General features: G+C 51.3%; 2 protein-coding genes across 8 annotated transcripts; one reads left to right on the top strand and one right to left on the bottom strand.

Moving 5' to 3' along the window:
• Positions 1–462: 462 nt before the first annotated feature.
• On the bottom strand, positions 463–3,354 carry lyrm1 (LYR motif containing 1). 5 transcript variants are annotated; one of them, XM_080517664.1, is made up of 5 exons: positions 3,321–3,354; positions 1,890–2,054; positions 1,748–1,808; positions 1,283–1,314; positions 463–1,199 (listed from the first exon to the last, which is right to left on the bottom strand). In XM_080517664.1, exons 2-5 carry the CDS (start codon positions 2,043–2,045, stop codon positions 1,086–1,088), a joined length of 363 nt encoding a protein of 120 aa, XP_080373790.1. In that variant the 5' UTR covers positions 2,046–2,054; positions 3,321–3,354; the 3' UTR covers positions 463–1,085. The 5 variants fall into 5 exon arrangements, with proteins under 5 accessions (XP_080373790.1, XP_080373789.1, XP_080373788.1 ...); XM_080517663.1 differs by lacking the exon at positions 3,321–3,354 and adding an exon at positions 2,155–2,562 and having other exon boundaries at positions 1,890–2,124; XM_080517662.1 differs by lacking the exon at positions 3,321–3,354 and adding an exon at positions 2,295–2,562 and having other exon boundaries at positions 1,890–2,264.
• An 868-nt stretch (positions 3,355–4,222) lies between these two features.
• Positions 4,223–12,827, top strand: dcun1d3 (defective in cullin neddylation 1 domain containing 3). Of its 3 annotated transcripts, none has more exons than XM_080517309.1 (5): positions 4,223–4,583; positions 5,643–5,708; positions 6,231–6,282; positions 6,386–6,875; positions 11,394–12,827. In XM_080517309.1, the coding sequence occupies exons 4-5, from the start codon at positions 6,448–6,450 to the stop codon at positions 11,896–11,898; spliced, it is 933 nt and encodes a 310-aa protein (XP_080373435.1). In that variant the 5' UTR covers positions 4,223–4,583; positions 5,643–5,708; positions 6,231–6,282; positions 6,386–6,447; the 3' UTR covers positions 11,899–12,827. The 3 variants fall into 3 exon arrangements, with proteins under 3 accessions (XP_080373435.1, XP_080373434.1, XP_080373436.1); XM_080517308.1 differs by having other exon boundaries at positions 5,628–5,708; XM_080517310.1 differs by lacking the exon at positions 5,643–5,708.
• The last annotated feature ends 247 nt before the right edge of the window (positions 12,828–13,074 follow it).

Genomic DNA, 13,074 nt, shown 5'->3' with positions numbered 1-13,074 from the left:
TCCCCCGTCTCTCAGCTCAGTGTCCCTCATCTCTCTGCTCAGTGTCCCTCGTCTCTCAGGTCAGTGTCCCCCGTCTCTCAGCTCAGTGTCCCTTGTCTCTCAGCTCAGTGTCCCCTGTCTCTCAGGTCAGTGTCCCCGTCTCTCTGCTCAGTGTCCCCTGTCTCTCAGGTCAATGTCCCTCGTCTCTCAGCTCAGTGTCCCTCATCTCTCAGCTCAGTGTCCCTCGTCTCTCAGCTCAGTGTCCCTCGTCTCTCAGGTCAGTCTCATGCTATCAGACGTTGATTCTCTAAACAAATATTTTCTTTTTCTCGTCTGTTTAACATCCTGGTTTTCCTCTGGCTGGTGGAGGAATGATGGAGGAATGATGGAGGACTGACGGAGGAATGACAGAGGAATGATGGACTGACAGAGGACTGACGGAGGAATGATGGAGGACTGACGGAGGAATGAAGGACGACCAAGCAGCAGCTCAACATCTCCATTTATTTCCCGTCAGTGAAATTCAACATTAATCCCATAAAGTACAACGTCGTTTACAGACATTTTAATAAATAAAATATACGTCTTGTTCTTACGTCACACGAAACTCCAGACGAGAAGATTGTTTAATAAACTGTCTGGTTTTTGACTGAAGCCATGTTTAGTCAGGAACAATACTGTTTAATAAACAATATCCTTTAGTGAACAATCGTGGTTTTTTTTACAGTCAAAAACAAACAAACAACAGAAAGAAAGTGGTCGTTGATCTTCGCCAGCAGCAGGACGCTGGTTTCCTCCTGGCCGGCCTCAGGTGTGGTCATGTGACTGAGGTGTGGTCATGTGCCTCAGGTGTGCCTCAGGTGTGACTGAGGTGTGGTCATGTGACTGAGGTGTGGTCATGTGCCTCAGGTGTGCCTCAGGTGTGACTGAGGTGTGGTCGTGTGCCTCAGGTGTGCCTCAGGTGTGACTGAGGTGTGGTCATGTGTGACTGAGGTGTGGTCATGTGACTGAGGTGTGGTCATGTGACTGAGGTGTGGTCATGTGCCTCAGGTGTGACTGAGGTGTGGTCATGTGCCTCAGGTGTGACTGAGGTGTGGTCATGTGCCTCAGGTGTGGTCATGTGACTGCAGGTAGAGCGGCCTGGCCTCCTTCCTCAGGCGCTGCTGGGCTCGCAGCCTCCTGGCCTGCGGAGTGGCGAGGCCCCCCGGGGGGAGGTGGGCCTGCGGGGCCACACAACACCGTTTCCAGGACAACCGCCTCAACAGCTGGACTCAAGTGGACCAAACCAGGTGTGGCGACTCACCGCTCTGGGGTAGGGGTTCCTGTAGTGGAGACCTGGACAAGGACACATGAGACAGTGAGACATGAGTCAGTGAGACAGTGAGACATGAGACAGGAGACGTGAGACAGTGAGACATGAGACAGTGAGACATGAGACAGGAGACAGTGAGACATGAGACAGGAGACGTGAGACAGTGAGACATGAGACAGGAGACGTGAGACAGTGAGACGTGAGACATGAGACAGTGAGACATGAGACAGGAGACGTGAGACATGAGACAGTGAGACATGAGACAGTGAGACATGAGACAGTGAGACAGTGAGACGTGAGACACGAGACATGAGACGGCCACCAGGTGCAACAATCACAGCAAACAAAGGACATTTGGACGACGGGGGTCCGGAGCTGCGGGGCCACGTTCTGACCAAGTCCCACATGAGGGTCTGTTGTGTTCTACTGTGGGACAGACGTGGTTCCACCACCTACCGATCTCCATCCGGGCCTCGCACTCCTGCAGGCAGCGCCGGACGGCGTCCGGGTCCTGGAGCTGTGAGCAGAGACCAGACAAAGAGGTCAGTGGCTCCAGGGGTCCTGAGGCTCCGGTCCGGGAGGGGGCGCCGTCCTTCACCTGCTGGTTGCGTCTGAAGAGGACGCCGGCCTCCTGGACGATGTAGCGCCGCTCCGTCTCCGTGTCCCCTGGGTCTCCGCTCAGCGCCTGCCAGCCCCGGGACACCCGGAGCACCCGCCTGTACAGGGACAGCACCGCGCCGCGGGTGGAGGACATCGGGGCCACCTGGGGGACGGAGCAACCACCTGGGGTCACCTGGGGGACGGAGCAACCACCTGGGGGACGGAGCAACCACCTGGGGCCACCTGGGGGACGGAGCAACCACCTAGAGGACGGAGCAACCACCTGGGGGACGGAGCAACCACCTGGGGCCACCTGGGTGACGGAGCGACCACCTGGGGGACGGAGCAACCACCTGGGGGACGGAGCAACCACCTGGGGCCACCTGGGTGACGGAGCGACCACCTGGGGGACGGAGCAACCACCTGGGGCCACCTGGGGGACGGAGCGACCACCTGGGGGACGGAGCAACCACCTGGGGCCACCTGGGGGACGGAGCGACCACCTGGAGGACGGAGCAACCACCTGGGGGACGGAGCAACCACCTGGGGGACGGAGCGACCACCTGGAGGACGGAGCAACCACCTGGGGGACGGAGCAACCACCTGGGGGACGGAGCAACCACCTGGGGCCACCTGGGCAAAGGAAAGCAACAGTTTTCATACAGGTCTGCTCCACATCACAGCAGGAGGCCCTGGAGCCCCGCTTCCTGGACATGGGTCCAGCCTGGACCCATGTCTGGAGGAGCTGAGGGACCATGGAGGGGCCTGGGGGACCATTGAGCGGCCTGGGGGGACCATGGAGGGCCTGGGGGGACCATGGAGGGCCTGGGGGGACCATGGAGGGTTCTGGGGGACAGTGGAGGGGCCTGGGGGACCATAGAGGGTTCTGGGGGACCATTGAGCGGCCTGGGGGGACCATGGAGGGCCTGGGGGGACCATGGAGGGTTCTGGGGGACAGTGGAGGGGCCTGGGGGACCATAGAGGGGCCTGGGGGAAGACGCTCTCTGTCCTCTGTCCCAGTGCATGCTGGGACATCAGGCTGAAGGTCCAGTGAGGAGGATCTGGACCAGAGGACCTGGACGGTCCAGCAGCTCATCAGATGGAAACTTTAAAACATCCACCACACTTCCATTCATATTTGATATTTATCTTTCTTTTCTATTTATTATGTGTTCAAAGTTCGGAGGCTGTTACTGCAGACCTGAGGTCAGCCGAGCTCCACACAAATCAAGCTTGAAACGCATTCGGGTATTTTTGTCTTTAACATAAATAAATACATGCGGCTGCCGCTCCTCGAGCTCCATCGTGACGAATCACACAACATCCGAGGATAAATGAGGGGATTTAGGTCACGACCACTCTCACATTACCGACCAGCACCGTTTATTTAACGTTTAATTAAATAAGAACAATTTCTGTGTCGACCTACCGGAGGAAGCCTGAGGGACAGCGCTGTTTACCAGCGGGCGCGTGATGATGACGTAGTCTAAACTCCGGAAGTAACAATAAACAAGCATATTCTCAATGTATATTTAATTTTAAAACAATACAAATAAGTAAACATATATGTATGTGTCTTATGTTAAAGTAATTGAATAACAATAGATTTTTACGAAACATTCAAAGTGATAGTTTGACGATCTATTGACGTCTGACGTCACTAACACGTTACAAACAAGCCTGAAGACAACTTTAAATAACACGAAAAAGCAACAAAACTGTCAAACCATTTATATCACTCTTCCAAAAAAAAACAACTCTTGGCCCGCTTGTATTTTTGTTGACTCGCAATTTATATAATTAATTTGTCTTTTATATTTAAAACCTTAAAGACAGAGCAGAATATCAAATGTTGAATTGTATTCATTATTGTGTCCGTCAAAGTTGTCACACAATGTTAATATTTGAAAATACAAACACAGACAAATACTGTTCACGCTAAATGACCAAGAAAAGGAAGAAGCAGAATTTATGTCTTCAAACAAAAAACCCAAACAAAAAGGATCATTAAGTAATTAAAAAAAACAACACAATTAATGATATTCACTTATTCCTTTAGTCTCAGCTGTTTGTAATCCTTAATTAATCTGTAATTTACAGATTTAGGTAGATAGATAGCTAGATAGATATTATTATTATTATTATTAATTAATTATTACTAATTATTATTAATTATTGTTGTGAATTTCTCTTGGAGATCATTAAAGTATCTATCTATCTATCTATCTATCTATCTATCTATCTATCTATCTATCTAATAAAGCTGTTTGTGTGTGTGAGATATCAGCTGTTTCAGCCGGAAGTGACGTCATCACCCTCCACATCCAGAAAGTCGCCGCACTCAGTCAGTAAAACAGGGAAGCACAAAGAAAGTGGCCGGTGTTCAGACGCGACCTGCTCCACGAAGCTGCTCCACGGAGGGGCCGGAGCTGGGCCGGGTCCACCGCGGAGTCCCGGGCGCCAGAACTACGTCATTCGGTGTAAAAGAGGCTGAAGTTGTCGACGATGTGGAAGTTTGCTGTCAGCCGGATGCTAGCATGCTAGCTAGCTAGCGGCTGTACGCGACGACTTTTCTTCTTGTTTTTTTTGTTTTTTTTAATTTAAACAACAAACTTGTTCCGAGACTTTTTCTGCCGCTGGCGTCGCCGTCACGATGAGTCCGCGGCCTGCAGGCCGGGTTCCCCCCCACAAGGTGACTTCCTGCGGAGGATCGCGGTGTTGTGCTGCTCGTAGCGGAGTTAGCCTAGCCGGCTGCTAGCGGGCCGGAGGTCCGGATTACCCGGTCCGGGGGCTCCTCTGCTGGGCTCCACCGGGCCGGGGGCTCCTCTGCTGGGCTCCACCGGGCCGGGGGCTCCTGTGCTGGGCTGCCTGCCTCCAGCAGAGGAGCCTCCGGTTAACAGACACTCCAGCATTACTGTGACGTTAGAAGTGCTGGTTGTGACGTCGTGTCCATCAGGCCGTTAGGAAACAGTTCGACAGGTTAATTTTAGTATTAACAGCTGGATCACCAGGATGTCCTGTCACTTTACTTCCATGTTCTGTGGGTTCTCCTGGTTCTCGTTCGGCCTTCAGGTCCAATAGAGGCAGAGTTGATTAACGTGACCTGCTAGAAACCAGCAGGTGTTTCTCCTCACCTGGATGTCAATCTGGATTCTTGCAGCCAGACTTCTTATTGACCTGGTTCCTGAGAGCCGGTTCTCTCTTACAATGACGACCTGGCAGGAAGGAAGCAGACTAACAAATATATACATTCAAACTACGGAAGTGTGGCACAATCTGTTAAGAACACAGTTACAGTGATGTGTATGCATATATATATATATATATATATATATATATATATATATATATATATATATATATATATATATATATATATATATATATATATATATATATATATATATTTATTAAGAGAAAAATCGATGAAATCTAAAAGCAGATGCAGTGATTCTTCATTATTGGTTTATGGTGTTTATGAAAGAGGAGAGCAAAATAAAACCACTTTTGCACAAAGCTGGATTTTCTACATGGACCATCAAGACTCTGTTCAGCTGGAAAGGCAGTTTAACCAAAGTTCCACCAGTTGGTTTGTGTTTTGTTGGGAACTCGTCTGAATGTTCCTGCCAAAACACAAACTGGCTTGTTGTGCTCCAGTGTGTTTTGGTTACTGGTGACAGAAATAGTCCTGCAGGTTTGGACTGATGAGTCGTCGCTTTCTGCCTCTGATGGCCAGATGGTGTGTGTCCAGCTCTGCAGAGGTCAAAGGTCACCGTGAAGCAGCAGGACGGAGGGCATGAAGACTGAACCACCGTCTGTAAGTTTAGTCTGGTGGATTACTCTAAACTCCAGTTTCCGTTATTTATTTTCTTCATCTTTGTGTTTGTTAAAATGTCTTCATTGTTGATATTCATTGAGTGTCCTTGTTACATCGGGGGTGGAACTCGTCAGGCGTCTCGTCCTCATTCTGGCAGGACGGCGGTGAGGTTAGTTTCGTGTCACATCGTTTCCCTCACGTCTTTATAAAACTCCCTCTGTCCTTTGGGAAGTATCAAATCCCCCGAACTTTTATCTGTAAGTTATTAAGTTCATGTCATTTTCTTTTGTCTTAATCTGCTTTCACTGTCTCTAATATTCAATAAGGAACAATAGCAGGTCCACTTGTCTCTTCAACTTTGCAAAACTTCTGTCAAATTGGATGTTTCGATGAAGAACAGAGATGAATGTGCACCGTGGAAACAAACCAGCTTTTCTTGTCTGTTCTTTGATCCCAGATGTGATGAAAGTGTATTTCTTTGATCTAATAAGACCACTTTCACCTGTATTTCCTCTTTTCCAGGAGTTTTAGCTCGAGTCTCTTCAGTCTCAGTATCTGGGCAGATTTGGTGACGGTAAGCGTTTCCTGGTTCTGCAGCGTTGAGTTTTCAGGATGAGTTTTTTTCGCAGGAAGCTGAATTGTAAGCGTGCGTCTTTCTTGCTTCCTGTCGGCGGCAGGCCGGAGGGCATGTGGAGGCGCCTCGGTGGTTCGGACGGGGACTGACGGGGCGGAGGAAGACATGGGCCAGTGCGTGACCAAGTGCAAGAATCCCACGTCTTCACTGGGCAGCAAGAGTGGAGACAAAGACGGCGGCGCCAAGTCCCACAAGAAAGGCGGCGGCGGCCACCGGGAGGAGCCCAGCGCCCCCTGTAGCAAGGCCGCCAGCGAGCTGGCCAATGGCACCAAGGCCTTCGAGGTCGCCGTGGAGACGCCCGTCGTCCCCGCGGTGACGGGAGACACGCGTAAGGAGGACGTCCCGGACGGAGACGGTCTGTCCACTCGGCGCATGGAGGAGCTGTTCTGCTGCTACAAGGACGAGCAGGAGGACGCCATCCTGGAGGAGGGCATGGAGCGCTTCTGCAACGACCTGTGTGTCGACCCCGCAGAGTTCCGCGTGCTGGTTCTGGCCTGGAGGTTCCAGGCCGCCACCATGTGCAGGTTCACCAGGTAAAGTGGAGCTTCGGTCTGTCCATCAGGAGGAGGAGGAGGAGGAGGAGGAGGAGGAGGAGGAGGAGGAGGAGGAGGAGGAGGAGGAGGAGGAGCTGCTTCTTCCCTGGAAGTCCTACTTTCCCCCTCCAGTCAATCGTCTGGAGGACGAGTCCCGACTTGTTCTCTCACCGTCTCACCATGTTTACCACCTGGACTCCAGACTCTCCTCCTCTTCCTCCTCCTCCTCCTCCTCCTCCTCCTGCTCTCCAGATGTCTGCTGGCTCTCCTCCTCCTCTTCCTCTTCCTCTTCCTCTTCCTCTTCCTCTTCCTCTTCCTCTTCCTCTCCCTCCTCCTCCTCCTCCTCTTCCTCTCCCTCCTCCTCCTCCTCCTCTTCCTCTCCCTCCTCCTCTTCCTCCTCCTGCTCTCCAGACGTCTGCTGGCTCTCCTCCTCCTCTTCCTCTTCCTCTTCCTCTTCCTCTTCCTCTTCCTCCTCCTCCTGCTGCTCCTGCTCTCCAGACGTCTGCTGGCTCTCCTCCTCCTCTTCCTCCTCTTCCTCTCCCTCCTCCTCCTCTTCCTCTCCCTCTTCCTCTTCCTCTTCCTCTCCTCCCTCCTCCTCCTCTTCCTCTCCTCCCTCCTCCTCCTCCTCCTCTCCTCCCTCCTCCTCTTCCTCTCCCTCCTCCTCCTCTTCCTCTCCCTCTTCCTCTTCCTCTTCCTCTCCCTCTTCCTCTTCCTCTTCCTCTCCTCCCTCCTCCTCCTCCTCCTCTTCCTCTCCCTCCTCCTCCTCCTCCTCTCATCACGTCCAGCTTAATATTCCTGATGTTGTTGATCTCAGAGTTTTAGTTTATCTTCATTTCATCAGTCTGGTTTCTTTCCTTCCTCACGTCTGCATGTAGAAAAGTTTCCTCTTGTCATTCTGGGCCCTGGATAAACTTCTTTCCCCACGGCGCCTCTTCTGATGGGCTTTAGTAGTAGTAGTAGTAGTAGTAGTAGTAGTAGTATTGTGTAGTAGTAGTAGTAGTAGTAGTAGTAGTAGTACTGAGGTTGAGACCTGCAGTCCACCAGCTGGACTGAGTTGTGGTGTGCTGGTCTGCTGGAAGAAGAAGAGCTGAACCTCGCTGCTGCTTTGAGCTCCACTGGAGTTACTGCATGATTCAAAGGTCAAAGGTCAACCTCCCTCTGCTGCGGTTTAACCCTTTATCGTCTTTTGCTGGAAGTGGTTTAATCGTAGGGCTGCTGAAGGAAGAAGTTTAACGTGACGAGGATTTAAACTCCAGACGAGCTCAGATTGTCTGCAGGAGGAGAGACGAAGGACGGGGGGCGGAGCTTCAGCAAGGAACTCCACTTTATCCTCCATGAAGCCTCTTTGTCTCTTTCTTTCTCTGTCTTTCTCTGTCTCTCTCTACGTCTGTCTCTCTGTCTTTCTCTCTCTCTCTCTCTGTCTTTCTCTCTCTCTCTCTCTGTCTTTCTCTCTCTCTCTCTGTCTTTCTCTGTCTTTCTCTCTCTCTCTGTCTTTCTCTCTCTCTCTCTGTCTTTCTCTCTCTCTCTCTGTCTTTCTCTGTCTTTCTCTCTCTGTCTTTCTCTGTCTTTCTCTCTCTCTCTGTCTTTCTCTGTCTCTCTCTCTCTCTCTCTGTCTTTCTCTGTCTTTCTCTCTCTCTCTCTGTCTTTCTCTCTCTCTCTCTGTCTTTCTCTGTCTTTCTCTACGTCTGTCTTTCTCTCTCTCTCTCTGTCTTTCTCTCTCTCTCTCTGTCTTTCTCTCTCTCTCTCTGTCTTTCTCTCTCTCTCTCTGTCTTTCTCTCTGTCTCTCTGTCTCTCTGTCTCTCTCTCTCTCTCTCTGTCTCTGTCTCTGTCTCTCTACGTCTGTCTCTGTCTGTCTCTTTCTCTCCCCCCCCCCCCCCCCCCCCAACATGAGAGCACAGCGCCACACGCTGGTACACCAGAACACTACCGAGCGGAAACCCACCCCTACAAAATAAAGTTCCCCACTGTGGTGATCAGTGACTGTGGGGAACTTTATTTTGTAGAGAGGAAGTGTGAAGCTCCGATGGAGAGAAGAGAAAGAGAAGAGTTTGTGAGACGAGTTGGACTGGAGGACAAAGTCTGAAGTATCTTCCTCTCATTGTGTTTTATTTATTCCTTGTTTTCAAAAGATTGAGTGCAGTACAACACATTTTTTACTACATTACAAGATGTTTTCATATATTTAACAGTCTTTTTATTTTTAATGTTCCAAATTCAAAGACATAATCATGATTTCAATATTGCCCAAAATCTTGAGATTATGATTTTTTCTCTAATCCGCTTTATTGAATGGTGTCACTATAATGCAAAGTATAAAGCAGTTCTTCAGTCTGGTGAGCGTGAGGTCCAGACTGACGTCTCTCTGACCTCCATGTTAGTCTTCACCTCTGAGAACCTCCTCCAGTGGAGAACCCAACGTTCCTCCAGTGGAGCAGACTGCTCCTAAACATTCTGTCTGTTCACTGAGCAAAGAGCAGCTTGAGGAAGTAGTTTGAAGAGTTTCATTGTCCAGTAGGAACAGGTGAGGCTGTGCTCTCAGCAGGGGGTCTGGTCTCTGGTCACCCTGCTTGTTTCAGGAGCTTTTCTACAGTTGGACCTTGACGAGGACGGTTGGTTCCTCATGCAGCCACCAAATCACACGTTTCAGTCGCTTCTCCATTGAAGTGACCACAACTGGCTGTAAAACTCTTCATTTCAACATTCAAGTGGTCGCATGTGTCAGCTGATAGAAATTAAACCTTATTTCCTTTTTAAAAATGACTTACTGTAATTGTAGACATGCTGAATGTCAGAGGAAATGAGATCCTCTGTCGTGATGAAGACGAAGCTCAGGCTGAACATTTCCTCACTACAAGTACCTGGAGTGGAAAATACTTCATTCCAGGGTCAAATTCCTGAAATATCAAACTTCTTGTTGATTTCCGGTATCAGGCGGTATCGGACGGTATCAGGCGGTATCGGACGGTATCAGGCGGTATCGGGCGGTATCGGACGGTATGGGACGGTATCGGGCGGTATGGGACGGTATCGGACAGTATCAGGCGGTATGGGACGGTATCAGGCAGTATGGGACGGTATCGGACGGTATGGGACAGTATCGGACAGTATCAGGCGGTATGGGACGGTATGGGACGGTATCGGACGGTATGGGACAGTATCGGACAGTATCAGGCAGTATGGGGCGGTATCAGGCAGTATGGGACGGTATCGGACAGTATCAGGCGGTATGGGACGGTATCGGACGGTATCGTCCCACCGCCTCCTTCAAAATGTCCCGTTTCATCTCCTCTCAGGTGAAAGTCTCTCCTCTAACATGAAGGTTGGATAAAATAATGGGACTTTTGAAAAACAGCAGGTTTTATAAAAGGACCTTGTGTGTGATGTTAACTGTCATCAGAATCACATGGAGGTAAAAGTCCTGCAGTGTGGTGGTGCCCCCCCCCCCCCCCACACACACACACACACACACACACACACACACACACTTTGAACTCAGCACTTTTCCATCCAAAGGCTTTAGACAATACGAACTAATGTTTCATTGTCCAGTGATGCTGACTGAAGCTCTTTAGTTTGCGTCTCACTTTGAAAAGCCGGTGGAGGTCAAAGGTCACCTGGTTCAATCTAGACCCACAACGTGTCTCTAGATGTTAAAAAGTTCACGTTTTAGTTACATCATATTCCTGCAGGGCAAAGAGAGAATAATGAGCATTTCTACTTTCTGCTCTAGTTTTTCATGGCCGATCCAGCTGCAGCATCAGGACAGATGTTTTCATAAAGCGAGACGTTGGTTCTTCTTAAAATACCTAAATGTGTCAGAAAAGCCTTGAGGATTCAAAATGGAGCCACAAACATGACGGTTGTAGGTTTTAAGAGTCGACCTTCAGTTGTTAAACTCCAGCTTGAGTAGATCTTTTGTTCTGCAGCCATGAACTTCATGTTGATGATCGTCTGGCCTCCTGACTGAAGCTTTGGCGGTTGGCGGTTGACGTTGACGTTGACGTTCCGCGGTTGACGTTCCGCGGTTGACGTTCCGCAGTTGGCGTTTGACAGTTGACGTCTGGCGGTTGACGTCTGGCGGTTGGCGGTTGACGTTGGCGGTTGACGGTTGACGTCTGGCGGTTGGCGGTTGGCGGTTGACGTTGGCGGTTGACAGTTGACGTCTGGCGGTTGACGTCTGGCGGTTGGCGGTTGACGTTGGCGGTTGACGGTTGACGTCTGGCGGTTGGCGGTTGGCGTCTGGCGGTTGACGTTGACGTCTGACGGTTGGCGGTTGACGTCTGGCGGTTGACGGTTGATGTTGACGGTTGACGTCTGGCGGTTGACGTCTGGCGGTTGACGTCTGGCGGTTGGCGTCTGGCGGTTGACGTCTGGCGGTTGACGGTTGGCGGTTGACGTTGACGTCTGACGGTTGGCGGTTGACGTCTGACGGTTGGCGGTTGACGGTTGACGGTTGGCGGTTGACGTTGACGGTTGACGTTGACGTCTGACGGTGTCCCTGCTGGTGTTTGTGTCCAGGAAGGAGTTTGTGGAGGGCTGCAGGGCGATCCAGGCCGACAGCCTGGAGGGGATCTACTCCCGCTTCCCCTGCATGCTGCTGGAGGCCCGGGGCGAGGAGGACTTCAAGGACCTGTACCGCTTCACCTTCCAGTTCGGCCTGGACGCCGAGGAGGGCCAGCGCTCGCTGCAGCGGGACATCGCCATCGCCCTGTGGCGGCTGGTCTTCACGCAGGACACGCCGGCCGTCCTGGAGCACTGGCTGGACTTCCTGGCCGAGAACCCGTCCGGGGTGCGGGGGATCTCCAGGGACACGTGGAACATGTTCCTCAACTTCACGCAGGCCATCGGGCCGGACCTCAGCAACTACAGCGAGGACGAGGCCTGGCCCAGCCTCTTCGACACCTTCGTGGACTGGGAGCTGGAGCGCAGGAAGAGGGCGGAGCCGGAGGACCAGTGCCCCCCCCACACCCACAGACTGGACACGGAGGGAAGCCGCGGCTCACAGACGTGGGGGGGCCACTGACCAGCCGGGGGGGGGGGGGGGTTCTTCAAAGGGCTTTACTCTGACAACTGTTTTAAGCACTTCTGTTTAAGTTATTGATTTACTTTCCTCCCCCCATGTTGTCTTTGTTCTGTGGTTTGGCCCAGTTGGTTGTGACCCAGCTTGGTTCCTCTGAGAGCCAGACGGTCCCACATCCACCCCGCTGACGTCTGGCGTTCAGAGCGCCCGCCTCCTCTGGTCTTGATTGGTTGAGGTGGTTTGTGTCCTGCAGTGCAGGAGGGGAAGAGGAACCAGGAATCTCCTTTAAAACAACAGAACTATACAAATAATTCCATTTGTACTCCGTTCATCAAGAGTTTGAAAGAGTCTTTGCGACCCTGGTTTCCTCGGTAACCCCCCCCCCCCCCCCTCCCCCCCCCCCCCTGTTGTCACGTCCACCTCTTGTCAAGACGCAGTTAAAGCGCGAGCTACACGAGGATTCTGGCTTTTTCTCCTGCGTCGCTTCAGAAGACGAGAGACGAGGTCCAGCTCGGTTCTCCAGCTCGGTTCTCCAGCTCGGTTCTCCGGCTCCTCCTGGAACTCAGGAACCGGAACCTGCAGCACCAGGTCCAGCTTTCAGAGGTTTCACTTCCTCACAGCCGCTTCAGCAGAACAACCCGGTGTGGACGGGCCTCGGTTGTGAGGAGTTGCACAAGAAGCAGTAGCATGCTAAGTTGCTATACTTGAAAAGGCTTTGCAGAGAGATTGATGTCAAACTCCTCGCTTTCCACTAGAAACCAGTTCTCCAAACTGTAAATTGATTTTAAGTTGTCGTGGAGACGTGAGTGAGAGTCACTGAGGGGAACCTGACCTCTGGTTTACATCCGCTATGGTTTTATTTCACTTCCTTTTTGGCCCTTTTTATAATAAATGTATTGATTTCTAATGAATAAAAACAGTGTTGCATTTTTGACCTGAAGCTCCTGAGTAGTTTGTACCTCAGTGCTTAATACTGTGTAATGTACTAATGAGGCAGTAATTATTACATGGACGCTCATGGGCAGACATGATGAGAGGAGGAGGAGATGAGATGATGAGGGACTCGGTCGTCTCTCCTCCTTGCCTTCATGTGCTGATTGAGCTTTAGCGACATCGAGACGTTGTGCCGCCGCTTCACCTGACGGAGTCTTCCTCCTGACGGAGTCTTCCTCCTGACCG

This window comes from Blennius ocellaris, assembly GCF_963422515.1.
Source record: "Blennius ocellaris genome assembly, chromosome: 21".
NCBI classification, from domain to species: Eukaryota; Metazoa; Chordata; class Actinopteri; order Blenniiformes; family Blenniidae; genus Blennius; species Blennius ocellaris.
This window is presented reverse-complemented; position numbering and strand designations above follow the sequence as displayed.

Excerpts from the sequence above, each read along its gene's own strand:
- lyrm1 (XM_080517660.1), bottom strand. The coding sequence starts at position 2,552 with ATGAAAACTGTTGCTTTCCTTTGCCCAGGTGGCCCCAGGTGGTTGCTC. Across the intron at positions 1,315-1,747 it reads CGAGGCCCGGATGGAGATCG|GTCTCCACTACAGGAACCCC; the intron begins GTAGGTGGTGGA and ends GTCCTTGTCCAG. Across the intron at positions 1,200-1,282 it reads GGAACCCCTACCCCAGAGCG|GCCCACCTCCCCCCGGGGGG; the intron begins GTGAGTCGCCAC and ends GTGGCCCCGCAG.
- dcun1d3 (XM_080517310.1), top strand. The coding sequence starts at position 6,448 with ATGGGCCAGTGCGTGACCAAGTGCAAGAATCCCACGTCTTCACTGGGC. Across the intron at positions 6,876-11,393 it reads ACCATGTGCAGGTTCACCAG|GAAGGAGTTTGTGGAGGGCT; the intron begins GTAAAGTGGAGC and ends GTTTGTGTCCAG.